The sequence below is a fragment of the Corvus hawaiiensis genome, chromosome 10 (genome assembly GCF_020740725.1).
Source record: "Corvus hawaiiensis isolate bCorHaw1 chromosome 10, bCorHaw1.pri.cur, whole genome shotgun sequence".
Lineage (NCBI taxonomy): Eukaryota > Metazoa > Chordata > Aves > Passeriformes > Corvidae > Corvus > Corvus hawaiiensis.
This window is the reverse complement of record NC_063222.1, coordinates 12,566,014-12,592,321: the sequence shown is the minus strand read 5'-3', so window position 1 is coordinate 12,592,321 and position 26,308 is coordinate 12,566,014. Positions and strand designations below refer to the sequence as shown.

The window sequence follows — 26,308 nt, the reverse complement described above, 5'->3', positions numbered from 1 at the left end:
TAGACAGCCTTTACATCCTGACATACCAACCACGACGGCACAGAACATGGAGCGTTCTACACAGTTCTGCTGCAAATCCAAATGCATACACAGACCTTTAGCCTCTGCTGAGATGTGTGGCACCAAACTCAGCCTGCTGGTGACCCCTAGGCCAAAGCTGAGGATCAGATGGATGGGTACAGTGGTGGAAGGACAGGGAATGACAGGGATTAAGCAGTTTGTGTCACCTGGATATAGTCCTGCTACCATTTTGACACTGTCTATAACTGTGTTGTTGTAATCCAGAAATTGATGGATTAGAAACTAAGAAACAGCGTTTAGGAGTGTCCTTTAGGTTACAAAGTCATAGGCTTAAATGCTAGAAAATGGCAGATACGCAGTACTCTGATTCTTCATAATTTTCCCCCATTTTACAGGCTTCCTGTTCACTGAATCAGGCAATACTGCCTTGCATAAATGTGGGCATATGAGGTAAAATTCAGGTTGCACAAGCCATCTGTATATAGCTCTCATTTTCGAGTCTTGTCTCTTCAGTTTAACTTCCTTTCTTTTAAAATAGATATTGAAATTTTTTGGGAGGGTGGTATAATGTGTTTGATTTTATGGGGGGAAAAAAGCCCACCTCCTGCAGCACTTCAAGCAAGTGTTGACCACAGTCCTTCACACAACAGAACACAGGACTGTGGCTTTCACTTTGCTTACCAGGTTAACTATATCCTGAGGCCATTTGTCAGTGAGGAAAATATACTGTGTGTACATTATATCCTTAAATACTTTATAAAATAGTTTCTTAATATATAGTTCTTTTAAGAAGTTGTCTACATAATTTCTACATCAGCTCAAGAGCAGATTTCAGGACTTCACTGGTCTAGAGAATTTACCCCATGCACCTCTTACCAGTCATAGAAATTATCATGCAAAATAGGGAAGAAAAAGCAGAAACAAAGTTTCTCTATTTGCTTTTTATATGATCCTGGAAAGTAAAGACTTCTTCAAGAGCTTAGCAAGTTGGTGATGATACCCTGCCTGGTACTATTCTAGTAGAAATACTTGGAGAGTTTGATGAGAGGAGGGTTGAGGGTCAGACCCATATCTGTGCTATTAATGTACAAGAATCTGCATAGTGCAAGAGTTGCTATTTACAATGTGCCTGTGCATTAAATGGTTTAGGGACATGTAGCATCCTGCTTTTTTCTGCATTTCAATGCAGTAGTACATGTTCACCAAAACAACAGCACTTTTCTCTCTTGAGCAAATGGGATTTCTAAACTTGGAAACACTACTCAACAGAAAGTAGATACTAGCACCTACCTGGGAAGTTGTGGGTGACTATCTCACTGTATAAAGCCTGAACTTGGGTGGTGGGTTGTTTCCTTTTTGTATTATGCAACACCATTTAAATTTTGTTGTTTTCTCCCTCCTAAATAAGTATTTTCCTGAGACAGAAAAAAAGAGAGAACATCTTGAAGTTTCTGCATGGTTTCCAGACAGTAGATCAGTGTCAGTGGAAAGCAGACACACTTTGGAACTGAAAAGGTGTTTGTGGGAAGTCAAGGATGTGAAGCGTAAAGAAGTGGCTGGGAAAGGACTGACATTTAAAGATACTGTGATGAGGAGAAGGCTGGATTACAGCTCAATTAGGCTGCATCTGATACAAAGAAAAAAAAATCAGAAATAAATTGAGGTTAGCAAATCCTGACCTGACCTGGCCTCTTTCTTCATAATCTATTCAGTATTTCCATCCTAAAGATTATTAATTCTTCTCTAGTGTTGTTTTGCCTTGTTTTGATGGAGGTGCCCCTGATAATTACTAGAAGTTAATCAAGCAGTGCAAGCTAATGAGAGCTTAAAACTTGTATTACGTAAGCAGAAAACAGTGAGAGATTTTTTCATAATAGATCATTTTCTCTTTGAGCACCACTGGTGAAGGATCTCCAAGAAAAATACCCTCACAGTGAACTTCCTAGAAGAAAGCAGTAGTGCAGAGCATGTCAGGACGGAAATGTAGAGTTAATTTATGGTTACAGTACCTCCCCATCTAGTCCTGGCTCCTGCTCACAGCAAAGGGTAAATGAGTTCTTCAGTGTCTTTCACCACTGTCAAACTGTTTTTGTTCAAAAATTGCCTATAATTAAAACTGCAAAACTCACAGGACAGAAAATGCTGAAAGACTGCATTGGCAGTGTAATAAATCAATGCCAGTGGAATTTGACAGGTGTATTTGGAAACTGGATTCAGTACTGCCATAGGTTTTATAGTGCAAGTTCATTAGGTTCTGAAAATCAATTTTTAAAAAAAGGGAAAGAAAGAGAATGGGACTTAAAATACTAGATAATCCTACTTACACTGAGGCTTCCTCTGCTGAGGCATTAGTGAGTTATATGCTATGCACACCACCTGAACCAGAGATGATGATTGTTTTGGCTGCGTGGAGAGGGCCTTGCTTTAGGATGGCAGTCGCTGTCACTGGTAGCAGTGCCAGTGTTCATCACAGCAAAGTCATGAGCCATCATCCCAACATGGATGGAGCAAAGGGCAAACCGAGGTTTACCAGAGAATCAGGTGTTTGGCTGGAAGGCCCAAAGACACAACTGCCCCTGGTGCAGCTTTTTCACAACACTCCTCAGTAACAGCCCTGCCTTCAGCATGGGGTGACCATGCTGGGGAGGACTCGAAACTGGCCCCACACCTTCCCACACTCCTACCCTGCTGCCAAGGTATTGGTCCCTTAAGCAAACACACCTCCATGTGCCTGCAGACTCATAACTCGTATCTCATATTGTTGTGGGAAAGTCCATGTGAAAATCAAGAGTGTAATTTTCTAATGCTTTTTAGTAACTACCTATTGCTGATATGTGAAATGCTTACATGTGAAAACCCAGTAGAAAGTAAGAGAAGTGTTTGTCTAATCAACTGTAACATGTTTAGGACATTACATAACCACCATACCATGTTGCTAGAGGGTATTTTTACTATGTTGTAGCTTATAAGTTCCTATAACTATTTCTTACAAGTTCAGCAGATGACAGTGGCATATCCTAATTGTTGTCATTATCAGGCACAGAAATATTTTTGCTAAAATTGTAAAAGGGCTGGAAAATATGTTTGTGAGTTCATGTAAAGATGACATTAAACTATTTAAAAGGGAAAAAAAGCTTTCTTCTTCCCTGGGTGTTTTTTTGGTTTATAATGGGAGCACTGGCTGGATCTTTCCATCTGCTGTGCTGGCTGTTACTGCAGATGGCCATAATCTGTACATATGGCATGTGCATGTATCAACTGAAACCAGGGTTATCTTGGTGTAAAAGCAGGCACACAACAGGAGCTCGGGTGCCTAACACCACACTGTTGGTGAAGGGGGTAATTTAGAGCATTTTCATTTTCTATGGGATATTTACATAGAATTAGGGAAAGAAGCGTTTCCTCTTCGCTGAAAAAGAAGCAAAAAAAAAAAAAAAAAATCACTCAGCTCTTTTATGTTAAATTTTGGATCTGCAATTTCTTTGGAATCGGGTGTTAGGCTTTAGCTGAGCCTTGAATTTTTATTTTTTAGGTTTTAGTTTAAATGAGGACAGCACCAAACTCTCATAAACTTTACAGTCAGCCTAGCTTTGGAGTCCCTGCTTCTAACTCAGAGCTGGAGGAAGGATTTTCTCATTAGAAAATGGCCTTCAAGTAGGCATATAATAAAATAAAACTCTTCGGAAATTAACTAGTCTTTAGATCTGAAGTTTCTGGTTAAGTCAATCTCACATCCATTAAATAGTTGCTGAAACTCATAATAATCAAAGAAGGGGCAAAACCCCTTGTCATCAAAAGCAGGACTTTCTGGTGAATCAGGTACTCACCAGGCAGTTAGGCTGTTCTACACCTGTGCTGGTGCCCAGTTAGCAGTGCTGAAAACTTCTGGTTGAATATTGGCTCACGAACCAATGCTAAAAAATCACTTTCATAAAGTTTTAAACTTCTGTATAGACTTAGAAAAATACTCCAGTATTTACATGGTGTGCAGAAAAACTCTAAAAGCAACTCAAAATTGCACTTATGAAACATTTAGCAACAAGTGCCTGGAAAGAAGTCATTGGAAAAGCAAGACATGAAGAATTTATCTGATAGAAAATGAAAAGTATTTTCAACATTTCCTCTACCTTTACTAACATCCTCTGTATTACAGATTATTTGCAACATTTTCTCATTCATCAGACAAGCCAATTGTCAGTAGAGAGAAAGTCATGACTCTTACTCCGTTTTCCCTCCTTTCTTAGCATCTACTCCACTGTTCTTTTTTGCTAACCTTTCTACATTGCTTGTATTAGAAAAAGGCTTCACAGATTCAGCTACAAGGCTAGAAAATGAAAACATACTGACTTTAAAAGGGTTGCTGCCACTCTAATACAACTTTATAAGGTGCTGCTTCTTTTTCTCTCTTATTACAGGTTTGTTTTGTGAATTTAGATGCCAACAGAGATGATTGCAACGATGAGCAAGTGAAACAGGTAACTGCTTAGGTCTTAAAAACATGCACGGTGGATCTAGTCAGGCACACTAGGACTCTCCAGTAAAAATACAGATGAAAATTCTATGAACAAATCAAAGCCAATCCTAGATTTTTAACCCTTACAGAGAGCAATGCATAAGGAATCTGAAATTGTCTCAACACTGGACCATGTTACATAGGATTACTTATTCCCGTCCTATAAATATGTAATGGATTGTTGCAGTCTGAATTCACAGCAGTTATATAAGTAGATTTCTTGCTTTTATCAGAGAAGTGAACATGGACATGTCATGCATCCTTTTTTTTTTAATTTGGCATAATACTACATAAACAGAGTTTCTGGTGTCCTGCTCCGCCACCAGTTTCTGATTCCTTTCTCTGTCCTACTGCCAAAAAGCCTTTGAAAATCTTCCACTCATATAGGTCTTGTTCAGCTGAGTCTTAGTCAAACTCCACATAGGTATATATGGTCTTGAAGAGGGGGTCTAGATAAAACAGAACTAGAGGTGTGTTTTATCTGTTTAACTGAAAGTTATGAGGGTAGGGAAAAAGGGATTTATAAGAAGTAAAAACCCCCCTTGGTTATTATACAAATGCTGAGACAAACTGCATCATGATATGATATTTAAAACACATTACCATTCCAAAAAAAAAGCAGAAGTCACATTCTAAAGATATGGCCTGATGTCAGTTTTATGCTTACATCTTCCTTTATCAGTTCCTTTTCATCATCCTGGCTTGGTGCCCATGTTTGACACACCAATAGCGAAGCAAGATGTAGTGAGTAAACACAGGTAGTATCTCCTGACAGTACCCAGGGAGTTCCTTGGTTAAACCATTACAGTTCATTTGCTGAAAACACTTTTAGCTCATAGAACAACCAGTGCTGGGACCTTGATGCCTCCTGCAAGTCATTCATTAGCAGGAACAGTTTTTCTCTGCTGTTTTCTGCATTCTGCATCTGTGAAAATTCAGTTGTCAAAAATAAATGTGCCATCTTGCAGCAATATTATTTTTCTATTGAATCAGCAGGTTAACTGTGCAGAACATCTTGAGAGGTTTTACTTTACTGAAGCCACAGAAGCACTGGTTGTCTTCTAATGAGCAGTGGTTTTATTGTTGTTTAGAGTGTTTGTTGAGGAAAAAATATAAGAGGAGACACCAAAAGTTTCTCTCTCAGTCTTAGAACTAGACATCTGTTACTCAGTTTTCAGTGTAGGTAATAAAAATTCTCTGCTAGCACAGGTGCTATGCATTCTTTTCCAAGAGGAAACACCCTCATCCCCATTTTTGTGTATAATAAGCAGGTTTTGTAAATTAGCATTGAGTGGTGTGGAATTTTATACAATACACTGGTGTGGTGAAAGCATTTCTTAGAAGAATTTTGAAGACGGTAGCACAGCTGTTGTTCATACGAAATATATAACTATTTACTAATAGGTACTTGGTTTACTAATAGGTACTGCTAGGATTTTGTGTTAGATCAAACCTTGGACTGGGTTAAACTGAGGGTTTTGTGTAAAACAGTGATGTTTCCAGACTTCTTTTTTTTTCTGAACAAAAGGTAGAGAAGTGAAGTAAAAGATATGTCAAATGCCGTAACTTCCTACCTAAGAAATCTGATAAAATGTGGCAATTTGGGCAGTAGAAAAATAGAGATACTTCAGGAAGTGTTTGTGATAACAGAAAGGTTATAATTAAAAAAAAAAAAAAAAAAAAGATGAGAACATTTTTATACTGCAGCGAATCATCAGACTGAATTGAAGCACTGAATTCAGTTATGTCACATAAAAATACTTAGTCTCATCTGAAGATCAGTCCACTGAAAAGTGAACTGTTCCCCAATACTGATTTAGCTTTTTAAGCCAGAAAGTTTTATTACATCTAATTCAATCCAGGGAAAAATAAGAGTACTGCAAGCTTAGTATTTTGAGGATGAAAATAAAGAACAGTGAAGTATTGTTGCCTTGGTTAGTAACTGAAGCAGATGGCTGGGTACCCAAGATCTGCACTCCCTGAAGGGCTTTGTCACATGTTCTGCACTAACACATGGACCGTGCTAGTGCAGAAAATGGAGGTGGTATTTACTCTGCTCCTGCTGTAAGGGGTCAGCCTTGGTTCTCTGTTCACAGAACAAGCACACCAAGATCCTTGGCAGAGACAACTGTACTCTCAGAGTAGGTGTTGTCTTCTTGGCCTCACCTTTGTACACAAAGGAGCACAAATGTCCCTTGCACGCACTGGGGGCAGTACAGATCTCCTGTGTAGCATCACTGATGCTGTGACTTACTGCTTTCACCTCTAACAAATACATAACATGTAGGGAGTGACTGTGTCATTACAAATGGAAGGTCATGAAGGTATGCAGTGTAACAGCAAAGAAAGGCGTATTTCACATATCTCTGACATTTTTGTCGTTCCATATTTAGCATTGCATCAATTTGGTCGGCAATTTCCAGGTAACTTCCACTGGTTTCTTGCTGGTCATATGCCTAGAGGAAAACAGGAAGATGTGCCCTGTTCTCATTACCATACCTACTGAAGCTTTTCTGTTTCAAACCATAAGAGAGACACTGTTTTCACAGTCTCTAAGGAACCGACATGTCATAGGAAGCATCTAGATGCACCTGTCCAATCAAGCTGTTTAGCACATGACAGTGTGAAGAATGGCAGATTGTCCTGCTGGACACTTGAGCAAAAGTTTACACTGTCATCCTTGTCTTGTCTGGTATTTCAAAAGAAAGAGAATGTGCATTTTAATGCTGCCAGTTCTATTCATAATCTACTTGAAGTAATCCTTTCAAGTGAGTTTTCTAAAGGGATGCCTATAAGTGATATTTCATTTTAATATTTATAACTGTGCAACTCAGACTTCATTACCTGAGAGCAACATCTCTCTTTCATACTACAGAAGTTGATCAGTGTCTCGCCCAATCTCCCCAAACTCATCAGTTCGATGAACGTACAGCCACCAAAGGAAAATGAAATAGTCCTGCTGAGTGGATTAACATCAGGAAACCTTCAGGCCGATTATGAAGTTCCCCAGGTAGGAGTCAAACTAATCTTTAAGATCACATCATGCCTGTGAAGGATGGAATTTGGAAAATGGGAAAAAGGAACCTGAAAGCAAAGACCTGAGATCAATTTGAGATGAGTGGAAGTTTGCAAACATACAAACAGACTTTTGTCAGACAGATTTAAGTGTGTGGTGCACGGTGAGGGGACACACTCCATGTACACAAAGATAGCTAAGGGATCCTGCTGTTCCCTCTGGATCCTGCAGACGTCTGGGTTGCAGCTGGTAATGCTTTAAGCCACATTAGCACTTGATCCTTCAGGGAGGGTAAGGCCAAGTCTGGTTCAATTTCGTAGCAGCTATCTAATCTATCTTTTCTGTTTTAGCACACTAATTTACCTGGTTTTCTGTTCAGACACATTGTTTAGGTGGAAAGGAAGAACAGGCTAATAAACGTGTTAATCCAGCATAACACTCATCCCACTCTCTTTATTAGTAGATACTTGCTTTGCATTCACAGTCAAAGACAAAAGGTCCAGGATGGGGCCAGCTTATGCTAGATACTGTGCAAATGCCCAGGGGGTCCAGGGCATCTTTTGCAGAGCCTGAAACTTTCACCTCAATCTAATCCAAAGTTGGTCCCACCCAGCCTGACTCTTTCCTGGGAGCCTGGAGTTCAAAGCACAAGATCACAAGCTGCAGAATCTTGGGTTTGGTTCAGGGTACATCCATACAACAAGCACGGTCCATGCAGAGACATCAACTCAGCTCTGTCACTGTATAAATCTCCAACGGTTTTAATATCAGTAAAATGAGGATAACAAGAGTTCCTTCGTCTCAGTTTCTGTCCAACTTTCAACTTAACTGTACAGCTTCTCTAGGTAAGACAGTTGTATATAAAGGCTGAGGACATTGTGCACTGGACCCCCATTTCCAGTGGGAGGTTGTATCGGCCTGAGATAATGGGGCTTTGGACAAAAAGGGAATGAGAGTAAGAGCAGCAAAGAAAAAAATAAAACATTATTTAAAAATGGTCTGCTGGAGCATCTAAGGGTGACCTGCTCTACACAATCTTATCAGCTGGTATTTACAGGGCTGCCTTCAAACAAGTGTTGCAACTGAAATTATCCTGGAAAGAAATTCATGCCCACAAACAATCCCCGCCAGAGAGGTAATACTGGGTAGTGTGAGGCCATTAATAACAGCATGTCAGATGACTAACATCAAATAAGTCTGTCATTAAAACAAGAAGTTGATTGAAAACAAACAACTTGGCAATTTCAACAAAATTTCCAGGTATCCCCTGTGATACAGCTGGGTTCCCTACTAAAACACTTGTGTAACAAAAGCTGTCATAGCAAGGAGTCTTATTTTGGCATACATGTAACCGCACACTGTTACTAACATTGAAATGACAAATCATGTCACATCTTTGCAACAGAACATTCCTGAGATATTTATAGAGAGAGAAGCTTAAAATAAATCTTATTTTTTAATTAAATAACTGAGATTCTTTTCCCCTCTAGTGTCCTTGGCTGGCAGATGTCTGCTTGGTTCAATGTGCAAGGGGGGACAGGAGAAACAGCGCAAGCTGCATCATTTTTGAAATAAACAAGTTTCTGATTGGACTTGAGCTCGTTCAGGAGAGGCAGCTGCAGATAGAAACCCGTGTCCTAAAGCCCGAGGATGACACGAACTGCTCCGTGTCCTCAATAGAAGAAGATTTCCTCACGGCCTCCGAGCACCTCGAGGATGACAACGAGGCTGATGAATATAAAGCTGGTAAAAGCAGGGGGACTGAGATAATTCTGCTGTTGTTTATACCGCACAACAGCTATAGCAATGCTCACAGAAGTTGCACTCATACATATGTGATTTAGAAAATGGACAGCCATTCCTATTTTTAAATTTTTGTTCAAAGACAAGATACCTGGCTGTGCAGTAGTTTTACAGAGCAGTAATGTAGTACACAGTTGTGCAGCTCTTTTCTTTTTAAAGTCAGAAGTTACTCTGCAAAAACTAATTTTTTATTTTTCTTAATAGGTCATGAAAAATTAAATGTTTCAGAAGCATCTTCAGATGTCAAAAAAAATAAAGGAAAGGGATTTGAAAACATTCACTATAGAAAAGCCAGGTTGCCATTCATTCTTGAAGGGAACTGTATTAATAAAGATAATGCAGCTACTCAGGTCTCTGAAACTGTGAATCTTGTGGCAGAAGATGGCATCTCACAACCTGAAGATAAGTCAGACCAGGAAATACTGTGGCAGAAGGAATTAGCTGAAAAAGGTACTTCATCATTTAGTACTACTAATTTTACTAGTGAGGTTGAAAACTCAGCGCTCAAGTTAGAAGATGTATCTGTAACCAAAATGGCTAAAGAGGAGCTGGAGCCTCTGGGTGACCCAAAAACAAAACAGAGCAGCAAGACAGATGGGAAAGATGGTGCAGCTATCAGGAAAACTGATCCTCCCTCACAAAATGAGCAGGCGACCACAGGTCAGTATGCCACAAATTTAGCAGAATCTGTTCTGCAGGATGCATTCATTAGACTGTCACAGTCTCGACCCAGTTTCAGTGAGGAGGCTGCAGTCAGCATCTCTGTAGGAAGCTCCTGTAAGTCAGAAGATTTTTCTGCTTCCCGATCATGGAACGAACTTCCAAAGATTGTCATCGTGCAAAGTCCAGACAGTTCTGAGAATGTACCTGACTGGCCAGGGTCTGCCTTCCCCGGCCTGAGCCACTGGGCTGAGGCAGAAAGCTCTGCTGAAGTTTCAGATTACTTTGAGGAAGAACATTCAAATGGACATGACCAAAGTGCACTGGAAGTGGCTCTGGCTTGTGCAGCCACTGTCATTGGAACCATTTCCAGTCCCCAGGCAGCAGAGAAATTCCGCCAGGACCAAGAAGTGACAGACTCTAGAAGTGGAGTGGCTGCTAATGAAGAGGTGCACACAGCATCCTCACAGCTCCTTGACGACTGTGCTGGCACAGAATACTCGTTCCCATCTGCGCTCTGTGGCATGACTCAAGTAGCAAGTGCTGTAGCCATTTGTGGCCTGGGGGAAACAAAGGAGGAGAAGTACCCTGCAACTTCCAGTGGACTTCTGTCTGCTGCTCAGGCCTCTGCAGCCATTACTCTGCATTGTAGCATAGCTGTAGGAAGCAGCATGGAGAAGCTGAATGAAAGCATTGCAGAGGCACTTCTCAAAGAGGCATCCGTAATTCTGACCAAACCCAACACATACAAAAATGTAGGGCATTTTATGGAATCTATAAATGGGAAAATTATTGAAACAGCAGCAAGACCACATATTCCACGTGCTGATGGAGTAATCAGAGATGAACTTGCACAAAACTTATCCAGTATTATTCTACGACATTCTATGGAAGAGGTTAGGAAGAAGAGACAGCTACAACCCCATTCAGAGAACGGCTCAAGTACACAAGACATTTTCACAGAGACTGCAAACGAGTTGCTTTTTAATATAATATATTTCACTTGCAAGAAAATGAAGGACATCAGGCAAGTCGAAGAGTGTTCTCCTCTCTTTCCTGAGGGCACAAAAGCAGAGAAAGTAACCAGAGCAGAAGGATGGCCAACACTGGCAAGAGCAGGTGAAACTTCACACAACCCCCTTGATCACTCTGCAGCTAAGACATTTGGTACATCCTACAGCACCAGTACTATCAAAGATCTTGAAAAGGTCACAAGCACTTGGAAAACTAATATCAAAGATGTAAATAGCAACGAAGATTCCACACTGAATTCAGAACCAAGTGGAGATACAGGGCATAACACACTTAGTGGAAAAATATCTCCCAAGAAGAGATACCTGAAAAGAACTGCACGAGACTGTTACAAATCCCCAAATCAGAGTAACAGTCATCATCAGAAGAAAGACTACAGATCATTTTCAGACAGAGAAAATACCTTTGCAAACAGTGAATGCAGGCACGGTGTTCAAGAACAGCTGTCTTCCAGTGCCACCATAAATACAGAAAACCAAGCCAAGATTAAGTGTGATTCTGTGCTAAATAATGATGTTCAACTTAGCTTGTCTTTATTAGGAAACCATGTTTTGCTTCCTTCTCAGCCTGTGCTACAGGTGAAAAATTCAAGGGACAAATATTGTATAACAGATTTTGCAGAAGAATTGGCAGAAACAGTTGTTTCTATGGCAACAGAAATAGCTGCCATTTGTCTGGAAAATTCAAATGGCAAGCAGCCCTGGTTCTGTGCATGGAAGAAAGGCAATGAATATCTAGTGACCCAGAGTTTATCATGCAGAACCATGAAAAGGAAGAAGGAAACCCATACCAGTGGTTCTGTGGTTCGGAAGCACAGGGCACCTCGACTTAGTGAGATCAAAAGAAAAACAGATGAGCATCCTGAGCTAAAGGAAAGATTGATGAATAGGGTAGTAGATGACTCTATAAACCTTGAGGACACACCAGATTCTGTCAACCTCTTTGCTAATGAAGTGGCTGCCAAGATCATGAACCTCACCGAACTCTCCATGGTTGATAGCATCTGGCAAGGTCCAAACCACCCCAGGAACAGACTGCACTGTGAAAGATGGAGCCGAGCCAAGGCCTCAAGCTGTGAGAGCATACCAGAGGAGGACTCAGATTCCAAAGCCTCTTTCAGTACCCTAGGCCTAATGAACAGCTTTGGTCACTCTCTGAGCCAGACAAGTTCTGTCTCAAAGCAGTCTAGTTGTGAAAGCATTACAGATGAATTTTCAAGATTTATGGTGAACCAGATGGAAAACGAAGGAAGAGGTTTTGATTTATTACTGGATTACTATGCAGGAAAAAATGCAAACAACATCTTAACTTCTGCCTTGCAACAGGTAGCCAAGAAAAATGGCCATCTTAATGTAAGACCAAGTTGCCCATCCAAACAGTCCAGCACAGAAAGTATAACAGAAGAATTTTATAGGTATATGCTAAGAGAAATCGAAAAGGAAAATAAAGATAATCCACCTTCCTCTCGGAATTCAAAGGACTGGTGTGGCAGTTTGCTGGCACCCTCTCTACGGTCACCTTTCTGCTTTCGGCAGTCATCGATGCCTGACAGCAGATCATCAGGCTCCAGGCTTACAGTGAACGTTCCAATTAAGGCAAATTCCTTAGATGGGTTTGCCCACCATCGCCAAGATTCCTTAAGTGTCCAGCCTGTCAGTACTGTGGCTTCTGCGGGGCTCTGCAAGTCTGACTCGTGCTTGTACCAGAGAGGCAAGACTGACCAGATCACAGATATGCTGATCCACGAGACGTGGGCCAGTTCTATTGAATCGCTGATGCGCAAGAACAAAATCATAGCAGATGAGGCAGAGGCTGCAGAGGCTGACCAGTTTTACAGTGATTCTCCACCACATGTGGAACAATATGCAAAAAGACTGGCTGCAAATATTGTTGAAAGTGGTAAAAGTTTAATTGTGGTCCAGCAGGATTCCTTTGATTATACAAGCCGAGAACACATGCTGGAAAGCAAACATCCCCAAAGCATAACTCAGATACAGTCGAAACCCAAAATGGAAGAAGTAGATGTGGATGAGGAAAAAGAGCATGTGAAGAGCCCTGGAAGCTTTCCTGCAGGACAGCACAGGGAAGTGCCTTTAATTCAGATAGAAACTGATCAACGAGATGAGCCAGATAAAGACTTGGAGTCCTTAACTTCATGTGGCCCATCTGGAAAGGGGCATCAAAGCAAAGAAAAGCCTCCAGAAGCTGTGGATGGGAAACACATGGTTTCCAGTTCCCCAGTAAATAGGTGAGTGACAAAACAGCAAATCAGCCAGCACATTGCTTTGGTCTTTGGTTTATTTTCCCAGTGAGAGTTATTTTGATAAAGGAAGAAGAGAGGTACTTTTAAAGAAATAAGCAGGCTAAGTTTTGACTACAGGTTTCTGTTGGCATAAAATCACCCAATCGTGTGTCACAGTGCTACTTTTCTGGAGAAAACTTACATTGAATATGACATTACGGTTTTAAGATTTAAATCTAATACTGCACAGACAAGTTCTCTCTCTACAGACATTTAAGTCTCGCATAATCAAGACAGGAAAGATGGACAAAAACTTAAACTTTTAGTTAGCACAGGCTGATATCTGAACTAAAAAATAGATAAATAAAAATCAGTGCTAGTGTATAACAGAAGATAGCAGGATTTCACCTGTAGTTCTCTGCTATGCTTGTTGCAAGTAACGTTTTGTGTACCTGGAAACAAGACCAGACTTCTGAGAGCTTGAAGTTCAACTTTGTGTTTACAGTCTGGAGCTACAAATGATAAAAATTCTTTAGTGAAGGAAATAAAAGAGTAAAAGTAGGCCTCACCTCTTTTAGTTCAATACTTCTCTGGTAGAATTTAGATAGGGAAAAGAAGAGCATTTTGTTTTAATGCTGTTTCATGGAGTTTACATCACAGCTTACCACCCTCTCCTTACAGCTGCACTCCTTTTGTTAAGAAATCTGCAGCTTGCTTTGGTTAAGGTAAAGTGTGAGCCCAGTGTGAGAGTGCAGTGCAAATGCAGACGATTGCTGTGGGTGCTCTGAGGTTAAGGGAATGCTCGTTCTCAAGGCACTGCCTCTTTATCACTGTACTTCATTGTATCTGTTACTTTAATGGTATCTAAACTGCCAGTCTCTTGGAGCACTGCAGCACCCCATTATCTCAGAGTGGCAGAAAGAGTGCAGGTGCTAGTGTTAGAAACCATTTTGTAGCTCATTTTATTCTAGGCAGTGCTCTGTTTTGGCATTTGACAAAGCTCTGCTTGAAGTGAGAAAGCACAAGTGCCTTCTCTCTTGAAGTGAGAAAGTACATAGATTGTAAGTACTTTCCTGTGTATGGCAGCAATTAGGTGGATAATTACCATGGTGTCACTAGTCTTTCATACTGACTCTCCCCCACTAACCTTCCTCTTCCTTAAAATGCAACCTGCTTTTAGTAAGATAAATTTAGAAATCCATCTATTTGGAACCTTAACGGTTTGAAAATGAAGTTATTTCTGCAGTTTATGAGCCCTTGCATAATTTTTCATTTTTTTGAAGCAGAGCTCCCAACGTGGCTATGACATGTTTAAAGCAATAGGATTGGTAGGGCAGAATTAGTAACTAGAGGCTACACGTGCATGAGCCTCTTGGCTCAGCAATGCTGTGCAGTTCAGTTCAACTTGCCTCTGTTTCTGTGCATCAGCCTCATTTGCAACATGAAATGCAGAGTTCTTCCAAAGCAATCTCAAATAGCAGCTGCCCAAGTGCACTCCAGATGTGCTCATATCCCTGCTGGGAAGACAAAGCCTCCAGTGGTTCTTCACACAGATCTGAACCATTTGTGGCATGGCTGTCTGGACTAAGTCTAGGCTGAAGTGAAAACCTAAAAATATATATAATGTAGCTATAAAAGCATCAGTAGAAATTGCTTTGATCCACTCCTACTGCCTGAAATTACTTGCTAGTTCAGATACAGGCACACAGGACTCCAGGCAAAATATCAAGCAGACAGAGTCAATTAGAGGGGGGGGGGGGGGGGGGAAAAAAAGCCATGCAGGCCTTCAACGATGAAAAAAGCTGTTTCTTGTACGTAGGCAGTGCAACAGAGCCAGTCCTGTCACAGTTATACAGAAACTGTTCCAAGTGACTGTTCACAAGTGGGGAACTGTCAGTTCAAAGCATCACTGGTGTGAGATGTAATTGCATAATGAATCAAACAAAACCCAAAATGCCAAGAAACAGCGCCCACACAAATCTCTTGTGGTTTGGACCAGGTTTCAGGAGCTACCTGTCCTGTACTAAGAACGTGAATAGCACCCCTGCCCTGCCGCCTGGCTGCTCAGTGCCCACGTGTCAGAGAGTGTGGGGGCAGAGTTCTGTGCCCGAGGGCTCAGGGGTGGGAGACACAGGGGTTTGGCAGAGCTGACTGCCAGGGGGAGCAGAGCTCCAGGCAAGCAAGTCCCGTTCTCCCTGCACAGGCTACATCTCTGTCATCCAGCATTAACACAACAACTGAGAGTGAGAGCTTGGCAAAAAGAGATATCCACAATGACATTGTCTCAGTATATGCCTAATCAAGGTAATTACTCAGGAGCAATAGAATTTCTGGTGTGATCTCATGCTCTAACTGAAGGCAGATGCCTCAACTACAGAAAAAGGTCTGAAGGCAAGAACTTCTGTAGAGAGGTTCTGCAGAGGGTTCAGTACAGAACATAACATTGCTTTAATCCCTAAATTGCAAATGCAGACTATCTAGTGAATATAATGAAACTACAGTTGTGCTTTACTTGTTATTCTGGCACTACAGTGATATAATTATTGGAGGGATTGATTATTATTTAATTTTCTTTGAATCAAAAGCCAAGTTTAGCTCTGAAAACTTAGCAAAAAGAGTTTCTTTTTTTTGTTTCTGTGTGTGTTTGTGGGAGCATGTGTACATATATTTGAAATATACACGTGTGACATATGTCAAGCATGCAGAATTAGAAAGCGTTTTTCCCTTAACCTTGTATTTTCTATACTCAGTCTGGGCTCCATCTTCAGTCTGGTTTCTGACTACCTGTCGCAATATTTTGTCCTTCCCCAGCCTAAGCAGTGAAGATCCTAAGGACATGGCAGGCTCAGAGTCATTAGTGCTTCACAACCCACAATACTTTCCTCCTTTCATTTCTTTATCAGAGTAGAAAACCCTGTCAAGAAACTTATTCACCTTTAGCAGGACAGGGATTTAGCAGCAATACCTATTTCCAAGAAATGCTGTCACTCTGCACTAACATATATGACATATTTCAACCACTGATTGACTGAAGTGCACTAAGCAATAAACCTTTACAGTGATCAGGTTTTTAATACATGTTAAATCTTTTTGTATGAGCTAAAACTTTTCTATGCATACTTAAATCTAGAGTTTGTGTTTATTTATTGCAGTCATAAGAAAATCCTTTTTTAAGAGCATTTCAGACCATATGTTCTACTGGACTGTATATATAAATTATAAGCTTGGCCAGTCTTTTGGATCTCTTAATTCTGCAGCTTGGTTGACTTTAATGAGCAGCATTGCCTAAAGATTGGTGGCACCAGTTTGTTTGCCTATATTACAAGATCAATGTGCCTTCCCTATCACCCTGCCAGCAACAGTCCTCAGAGCAGATCGGATGCTGAAATCATAGGAGAGACAAAAACAGCTGAAGACTTTCCAACCCATCTCAGCAGCAGTGAAGAAAGCACTGGTAGCTGGTCCCAGCTTGCCAACGATGAGGACAATCCTGATGACACAAGCAGCTACTTGCAGCTCAGTGAGCGCTCCCTGAGGTACCCACGTTGTCTCTTCTCACTCTATAATGGGGTCTGTCCACCCAGCCAATGATTTGCCTACCCTGCATCAGCAGTGAGAGGCAACAGCTCAAGATTTCTCAGAATACTGTAAAGAATGTCTAATGGCACACTTTATCTCTTTATTTTTTAATAAGGGGAAAAAAACTGCCCGCATTCTGATTCTCAGCCATGTCTTTTTACTACTGGTGAGTAGCTCGATTCAGACAAAGAAGAAACCTCCTGGCACCACTGAAGTGTCTCAGTCCTACAGCAAAAAGGCCATTGGACAAATTAATTGCTACAGTCTTTCTTTTGATTTATTTGCTACTGTTTGCATAATGTTTATTTTGGCACCTCCTTAGCCAAGATTGATGAGGCTGCCATTCCCACCAGAAATCCATGCACTGAGAACAAAGATTGAGCCCTGATCTGCTTAGGCTGGCACAGGGGTTCAGGTTAACAGAGGATGACCAATTTTTCCCTGAGTAGACATAAATTCAAGAGCTCCTACTGCTATGTGCTGATTTTGTTCCAAGTCAGGACAAATGTTTGAAAATGTTATTTAGTCCTTGGAGTTCATATAGAGCGATGGTAGTTTGACTTTCAGCCCTTTCACAGCATCAAATTGAGTAAGGTTTTTTCCTTCACATGCTCTTAGACTATGTTTTAAAATATTATCAAGTAATTACATCTTTCTCTTGAGTATTAAGATGACAAGGAGGGAAGACATTATGGTAATGAAGCAGGGAAAAGAAGGAGTCTGTGTCAGAGAGCACTGTTGGCTGGCTGAAATTACTGAACAAAACATGGCTGTCAGAGCAGCTGAACATTCATCCTGTTATTACAGTATCAACCTTTAACAAAGTCCTTGGTCTGAGAGAGCTGAAGTATTGTGCCTTTAGCTCTGCACTGGAACAGAAATTGCTACAGCAAGTCTGAATGCATGGCATGCTGACAATGTCTCAGAACACCCTGATGGGGAAAGGAACTGTCTAATCAATCCTTCTAATGTAGGGGAAAATACTATTAGTTCATTTTCCAGTAAAAATTAAGTGGTTCAACATGACTTGCCACACAGAATTTGTTCATGGTAATTGAGTTGCAGCCAGCAAATTCACAACCTGTCCCTGAGATTATTTCAGTATCTGCATAAACATTCACTGTCACATTTATAATGATGTTATAAAGTGGTACTATTTTTTCCAAATATTCTCAAATGTGCTACTTCATCCTTGTGAAGAAGCCAAACAGAATACTTCTGTGTATTTGTGGTCCCAGTGAGCATTGGCTTTAATTAAAATCTCAGTCTTTCAGAGTAGTCAGAAACATGAGGGGCCATCTCTGTACCTGTGGGTTCCATCCAATCCAAAATAGTATTTGGGGTATGATGTAATAGACTGAAACTGCTGCTGGTTACCAGCGTGGACTCACCTTACAGGTAATTTTATGATGGGCAGCCAGTGCCTTGCTAGAACTCCCTGTGTTCAGAGGTAGCTGGATCTCTGCAGGTTTCTTGCAGGACATCTCTGGACCTGCTAATCTTTCTTTTCAAGGACTCACACAGACTCGGTTTTTGTTTGAGGCCAAGTGTTCATTGCATGAGCCATTCCCAAGAAGAGAGTCCACTTTTTTTCCTCCAATTTACAGCATCACTTGATGCATTGATGCATTTGATATATGCTCCATCTAGAATGACTTTAATAAAAGACTCGTTAATTTGAGCAGACTAGTGTGCTTCATTCAGGGAACCACTTGCTGAGCACAATTGATTTTATGGAACAGGGTTCCTCCCCAGTTTGTTTTGTACAGAAATAAATTTTTAAAAGATGTATGGAGACATGTTCAGCACAGCTTGGCACTAATACTTAAACTTTTGCCTTGTCAGCAATGGCAACAGCAGTACAACTAGCAGTCTTGGCATTATGGACCTGGAAATTTATCAGGAGAACGTGTCATCTTCTCCTATGATTAAGTAAGTAGTCATTGAAGTGAGACTTGATGTTTAGTCCAATTTTAACTGCAAATCGTTCACACTGCCAAAACCGTGCCAAGCCCTGCTTTGCACCTGCTGCTGTGCCTGCCCATGGTTTCAGGAAAAAGCACATGCAGGTGTCTGTGCAGAGTGAGGGCACCAGACAGTGAAAGATTACAGGAAAATCCACTGAGGTGGATCTATCGGGAACACAGATCCATCAACCACCCTGTCTACAAGACAGTTCTCTGTAGTTTCAGTTTTCTGTCATATGAACCTTCTTCTCTAATAACTTCAAATATTATCAAAACTCTACTGTAATACCAAGTAGGGTCAAGCAAATAAGGATCAATTAAAAGCAATTTTTAAAAATCCAATAGCATTCTTTCCAATAATAATAACAATAATAATTTGGCCCACAGTACATCTTACCTGTTGTTTCTGGGAACGTTTCTACTGAACATGCAATTCAGTTACCAAGAGATGTGCAAGTACATCCTGCCTAAAGATCCTGGTACAACCTGCCAGCTGGTGAATATCATTATGCAGCCAGGGCACACCCACTGCACAAACGTATGGACTGCACATCACATACTGAACATGGCAACTTCCTGAAGTCAGTGACGTCAGCAAATTGTCACTGCAAAATGCAGACATTGGAAATTCAGCATTTCCACCCAGGTTATGAGACTTGCTGTGTCTTACCATAATGTCATTTGCTTGTCATTACATGAACTGTAAAGATACACAGATCCTGGTGAAACGTAATACATGGCATAACTAACACAAGTGCTTCATCCTACTACAGAAAAATGCTGCAATTCAGCTTTTCCTGATTTACAGATTAAATAATGAAATATATTCAGCATTTTATTGTTTCGTCCTATGTAACCTTTTTCTTGCAGTTTTCTGGGTCTTGCACTGAGGGAGAAGTTTATTCATCATGAAGTAATTTAGTAGACTGTTCCTAAGTATGACTAATAAACTTTGTTGTTGTTTGTTTCTAAGTGAATTAGTAGAAGAAAAGGGTTTCCTTAAAGAACAGACAGAAAACACAGAGGGTAAGTTGAACCATATCAATTAAAATATACAGTTTGAAGATAACAAAAGTAATTGCACAGTAACTGGTGGGATTATTCTTCCAGAAAGTACTTCTGAGCTTTCAGTGGGAACAGCCAACTGTCAAAAGGACCTCCTGGTGATAAACTTCGATCTGGAACCAGAGTGCCCTGATGTGGAGCTGCGAGCCACCCTGCAGTGGATAGCTGCTTCTGAACTTGGAATTCCAACCATCTATTTTAAGAAATCTCAGGAAAACAGAATTGAAAAGGTAGTGTCTACAGAATTGGGCATACTATTAATGTGTGCATAACTGTGGCAGTTATGATTTATTTAAGCTATTGAGCTTAAAAGCAGATGCAAAAACATCTTCATTACAGCAAGATGGCAATACTACTGTTTATTGGAGAAAGGAATGAGAGGACAGGTGTGTCAGAACTTAAGCATGTGAAATATATAGTTGATTGTCTATGGCACAAGCAGATGTCACCATGAGACCTTCTCCAAAGTCTCTATGGCATGCTTTGATTAATCTGTTCACTTTTTCATATTAATGATACATTAAATACCAATGCCCAAGGCAGAATTAACAGTCCTTTATGTGGCTACATTTGAAAGGCCACACATAGTTTACATGGAGTTTAAGTACAAAGCTTTAAAAAATAAAAACACTGGTGTGTGGACATCACATGTACAAAGTTCTGCTACGTGGTCACTATAATGTGAGACATTGTTTGGACTTAAGATTTTCAGTCCTTATGCGTGTTCTGCCTTGCCTGCAACACTGATCAGGGTGGCCTCAGGTCGGTCTGAACTTGTGCCTGGCTGTTCATAAATTGCTGCAGCTGGGGATACAGCTTTTGAAAGCAGAAGTCTCTTTGCAAAGAGAAGTGGACAGACACAGATCACTGAGAAACTTTCTGAGGTGTTAGTCCAAGTCAGAGCCAAGAGCAACACTGAACTCCAAAACAGCCACAAGAACTGCAGACATCATTCATTCCTGAATGATCAGTTGGTGCTCCTTTGTAGACACCACCAAATACCAACCCCAGCATTTCAGGAAAGATCAAAACAGACCCATTTCCAAGATCAGCAAGAGCAGCTTAAGCTTTAAGGCTTAAAAACATGTTAGTATTTAAGTCAATTAATAAAAAAGTATTACAAATCAGTATTTTGGTCTCTTATGGGAAGATCATTTTGAGCAGCAGAGATATTGTTTGATTTTCTTGAGTACATGCATTTGGGAATCATAAACATAATTTAAAATGCATTCAACAGCAACAGTCCAAATTGCATCTAATTAAAGAAACAGCTGTCAGCTTTACCCATGTGCTTTGGCAAACAGTTAATTCAATTGCAAAAATACTCTAGGGAATAATGAAGCGCATCCTGCCTACAACAGTGTTCTTGGAAATCACGTGTGTATTAAATATCATTAAAATACATATTAAAAGTTTAGGCTTCAGTATGTAAATAGCAAACAGCTACACTAACTAGAGACACAATCTTTTCTTGTGTTGTTTAAAACTGGAAACATAGAAGGAGCAAACTAATTATTGTGAAATTCAGAGAAGTGAAAAGCTTTGATTTTCATTTATGTGCTTCAGAAAAAAGAAGGACCAGATGGATGACCCTGTAAAGCCCATTTTTAAGTACAAAGTGGACAAAACTTGGGATTTTTTTACAGCTGCCTAAGAACATATATTTAACCTCTGGTTTCTCTGGAAATTAAAAAAAAAAATCAAATACAGATATTCTCTATGATTCAACAACAGCTGTGACAAATGTCTTCATGTGACAAAATTTTACACAAAATTCTTTCTCACCAGTACTATGTGAATATTTTAAATACTATGGGATGTATATATGGAAATACAGAAAATTAAGTGTAAATTAAAATATAGCTAACAGTCATGAAAAAATACTTTTTTAAAGATGGACAGTCACACTTCCATTATTTTGACAAGTTGTTGGTAACAAGGAAAATAGTGATCCTTTAGCAAACTCACTTCCTCTGTTGTTACTTTCATTGCAATAAATCAGAAATAATTGACAGAAGCAGTTAATTTAGAAAATGTCATGAGAGCCTATCAGTCTTTGGGGAGCTATGGAACTTGAGAAATGAAGTTTTTATAAATAGAAAGAAGGCTGATGGTGCTGTGCACCGAATGGTGTCCACTCCCTCATACAGCTGTGCATTTAAAAAGGGTGGGCTAACAAGGGTTTGTGTGCATGCATTTCACAAAACCTTAGAAAATGTTCACCAAATCCTAAGTGTATTTCATTGTGGTTATTTTTATTCAGTTTCTAGATGTTGTGCAGTTAGTTCAGCAGAAGTCCTGGAAAGTGGGGGATATCTTCCAAGCCGTGGTGCAGTACTGCAAGCTCAGCGAGGAGGGCAGAGAGATGACACCCAGCCTGTTCGATTGGCTGCTTGAATTGGGTTAACAGAGTTCAGTGGTTCAGCATTTCTGTTTTATTCCAGTTTAAATAAGCAGTGGTTTGTGTAATGCTCTGATTTCTGAACATCACTGAATAAAATGTGCAAAGATGTACAAACTCTAGAAGAACATCACAAGTCCGTTCCACAACTGACCCAGGAACAAAGTGAACCCAAATTTATTGTGTCTTTCTGTGTCATGAGGGACTCTTGATATGTTGTGCTATAGGATGCACTGTACAATGAGGGGATGGATTTTTAGCCTTCTGAATTAAGGAACTACATAGTAAAGGCGTAATTATCTAATATACTCCATTTTCATCAATTTGATTAAATTGGTCAGGTAAAATGGGATAGTACACTAACATTCAGTTTTAAAACAGCACGATATTTGTACAGTTTAACTGTTAGAAGCAGAGTGTGTTTCAGAATGTCTGGAGACACCCTTGTCCCTAGATAAGTAATATTTATCATTTTTTTTTAATCCCCATAATCTGCTAAGGGGTAAAAGCTTTTGAACCCTTAACACCTTTGCAGTTAGACAGCACAATAAAAAGCTGCTGAAAACACATTTTCGTTTCTTCCCATGTGTTTATTTCTCTTCCATAGCTGTTCGTGATTCCTGCAATCTTCCCAAAGAAAATCCAGTCTCTCAGTTACTATCCTTATAAAACTGATTCCTTTTCCCTGGGAAGAAGTGCAGTTCAGTCTAGCTATACCTGGTAGATTCCTGCACACAGCTCTGTGAGCCAGAGCAGCAGCTCCCAAGTCCTGTCCTGCCCCAGCCCTGCCCTGCAACCTCGAGCGTGTCATTTCACCTCTGTGCCTCACTATCCCTGCCTGGCCAAAGGGAATAATGATAGTACAATTGTTACCTAAGGGGCTTCTGTTGAAAGCACTATGTAACATTCTACATATCAGTTAAAAGCAGTGAAAAAAGTACTATTTTAATTCTAGTGTAATTGAATAAATTGTTAATGAGGTGAAGAAATGCATATCTGAAAAGAGCATCATCTCATCCTAAACATCTCAGTGTTAATTTTTGTAACTTACAAGAAAGCAAAATGTTTGTTAAAATTTCAGCAGACATATGTATTCATTTTGGATATAACTGTTTGGACCATATGTGAGAGCTCACATTCCTATAGCATTTCTATAATTGTTTGATAAGATATACTCTGCTATCGTCCTGTTGAGATGATCTGTTGGTATCATGCACTTAGTGGTACATTCTCTTGACTCTGCCAAAGAGACTGGGTTTGAATTTAAAGGAAAAAATAACTTACAACATCACAGCTCATCTGCAATTTTTTTTTAAATACTTTTCATTTCTCCTACCCAAATAGTGTAATAGAATACCTGCCTGCTATTCCCAAAAAAAAATTTAAGAGAAGTTTTATTTTCCGTATAACAGTATATGCTTCTGTAATATTTCTTGGGGAAAAAAAAAAAAAAACCTATCCTTTTGCACTAAATATTTTTGACAATTTTTAAGTAGTTTTAAATAATTTATGAAAAAGAGCCATATTCTCAGTTTTATCTTTAAAACCATTATGAATCTTGCATGATTGCATCACTTGTTTGTTACAAAGTACAAATTGTTAGCCAATCAAAATCTAATGTGGAGCATTGAGTAACATGAGTAATTCTCCATCTACTCTGCAGTATAAACAGAACAGGAGAGGTCACTTTACAGTCAAAATAAAGGTCAATTATTGCAAATACTGAACATAATTCTGCAGTCACTGGGCCAGCCCTGAAGAACTGCTGAACATCTGTAACTCCCACTAACATGAGTGGCAACTCTGAATGCTCAGCAATTGTGAGGCTGAGAGCTAAGGAAAAGCACCAAGAGATATAGACTTGAAGTGCTTTGTTTGGTTAATAAATGGAAAAGTGTATTTATTTTTAAGCCAAATACAGTTAGTTGTCAGTATACAATTTTTTGTTGTGATAGAATAAATGTTTACAAAGCACAAATTATCATGACAGAGTTGTAACAGTGTGATGCAGTTTCTCTGAACAGTAGTTCTTAATGTTGTAATTTATTCAGAAATAAATTTATGTTATAATGTGTGTCCTCTTTGCCTTCCTAAAAAGTCCACAAATGAGCTATGGATTTTTTGACCTATTAAATATTTGCCTGCCATCCCTGGAGCTGCTCAAACTCTGCTTCTCAATGATAAATCTGATCCATGGCTCTGACCAAAACAAGTCAGAGCAAGTTCCAGGTCTTACCTCAGTGCCAAAGCTACTCAGGGTTCCACAATTCATTCAAGAGATAAAAGGCTAAACATAACATTCAAAATATCAAAATAAAAAAAAGATAAGTGATACACTGATTGCCCAGAATAACTCTCAACATACAAATCTCTCTTAGTGCTCACTCTGGCTGCTTTCAGTACCTGCCAAAGTGAGCAGGAGGGTGGAGAGACAGGAGTTCCCTCTCCTTGTGTACTGCCCTATTGCCTAGATACAACAGTATTTCTACTACTACACAGAAAAGGAAACCACAACTTTGCTGACTAAATCAGAAAAGGATTTGTCCATCCTTAATTTTTTTCAGCGTTTTTTAGGAGTGGGCATTAAATACAACGAGATGACAACAACATACTACATACAGCCTTAGATAAAAATCTCCCTCTACATGAGCACGATTCAGGTTTTTAACAACATGGGGGGTGGTTGCTCACTATCTTTCACAATAAAAACCAGGACACAACAAATTAAATTCACACAAGCCAGATTCAAAGCAAACAAAAAGAGATGAGAAGTTATCAAATGAGAGGATGCAAGACTTGTACACACGTTCAAGTGGGAGCTGGAGAAGTTCTTGAAGATGTCTCAGGAGATGCCATGGCCATCAGAGGCCACCCACAGGAGCAGCAACCATGGCTGCAGTGCTCCCATTGCTGAAGGCAGCTTCAGGGGAAGGTGCATTGCCACCCAAGGGTTGATTGTACCACCCACATAGTGAAGAGCAAATTTTAGCCTGTAGATCTGCTATTCTTCAAAAAGCAATTCTACTGTATTTGAATTAGGTATTTAAAAACCTTCATTTTTAGTTTTGTTGTGTTTAGAGTTCTTTTAATGTTGAGATTAGAAGTTGGAAAACTATAATCTACCTCAATTTTTTCATACCTCTCAAGGTTTACATAGTGTCTTCAAGTAAATTAACTATTTTATTGTGGTCTATGGTAAAAACAGTCTGTTAAATTCAGTGGGTAACTTTTCTGAAGAGGCCATTTTTACTGTTTCTCTTGCCCTGTTTCATGCAGAGCTGCATGACAGAAAAGCATAGGAATGCCACTGTGAATCCTGAACTCTAAATTTCAAAATGTCAGAGGGGGAAAAAAACCCACCAGTCCACTGAAATAAAGAACCCACATGACCTACCTATATAGAACAAATTGCAGCTCAGAAGGAAAGCACATCCATACTGGCCAATTTAAGAATTTGAGTCAGAGCCATTCCTAAGACTTTGCCACATATGAGCAAACCTATAATGCCACTACTTCAGTTTTTCCAACCCACTCTGAACCCAGTCATCACAAGGAACAGGCCCTCAGAAGGCATTTTGCAATTGTGCAGCATTTAGCAGGACAGACAGTTATATTAAACAGCTGGACTATCAAACTAATATAAAAAATTTGCAGTGAAGACACGTCTGGCTGACGGGTACTGCATCCTCCTCCCAGCTTCAGCTGAGAATTAGACAGTAAAGTGCAGCAAACTGGAAAAAAAAAAAGCCTTATATATTTCCATATCCTTTCACCAACTACCCGGGAAATGCAAGTGATCCCACTGAAGGAGACGAAAAAAGAAATTCACACAAAATGCCACTTCTAAAACATGAGTGGGTGTGAGTATTAGTGTCATCACCTATTCAGAAAGAATTTGAATCTCACATGTCACAAGTCCAAGTACACATCGTGTGCATACATGGAAATCCCCATCTTTGTGAAGTGTACGTTCTGTCCAAGAGCAGTTACATGACACAAACTTCTTTCC

General features: G+C 39.9%; 2 protein-coding genes across 13 annotated transcripts in view; one reads left to right on the top strand and one right to left on the bottom strand.

Moving 5' to 3' along the window:
- Positions 1-24,373, top strand: part of LOC125331034 (SPHK1 interactor, AKAP domain containing) — a 66,108-nt gene extending 41,735 nt beyond the window's left edge. For 7 of the 8 annotated variants that reach the window (XM_048314883.1, XM_048314885.1, XM_048314884.1 and 4 more), the window contains 9 exons: positions 4,437-4,496; positions 7,410-7,544; positions 9,041-9,296; positions 9,558-13,293; positions 16,644-16,823; positions 18,712-18,798; positions 19,807-19,859; positions 19,944-20,128; positions 22,162-24,373. In XM_048314883.1, the coding sequence (XP_048170840.1) occupies positions 4,437-4,496; positions 7,410-7,544; positions 9,041-9,296; positions 9,558-13,293; positions 16,644-16,823; positions 18,712-18,798; positions 19,807-19,859; positions 19,944-20,128; positions 22,162-22,305 (4,836 nt within the window). In that variant the 3' untranslated portion in view covers positions 22,306-24,373. The remainder of the gene's footprint in view (positions 1-4,436; positions 4,497-7,409; positions 7,545-9,040; positions 9,297-9,557; positions 13,294-16,643; positions 16,824-18,711; positions 18,799-19,806; positions 19,860-19,943; positions 20,129-22,161) is intronic. The other variant, XM_048314891.1, reaches the window with a different exon arrangement.
- The window catches only part of DAW1 (dynein assembly factor with WD repeats 1), a 249,458-nt gene that overhangs the window by 201,049 nt on the left and 22,101 nt on the right, over positions 1-26,308 (bottom strand). The window lies entirely within an intron of this gene.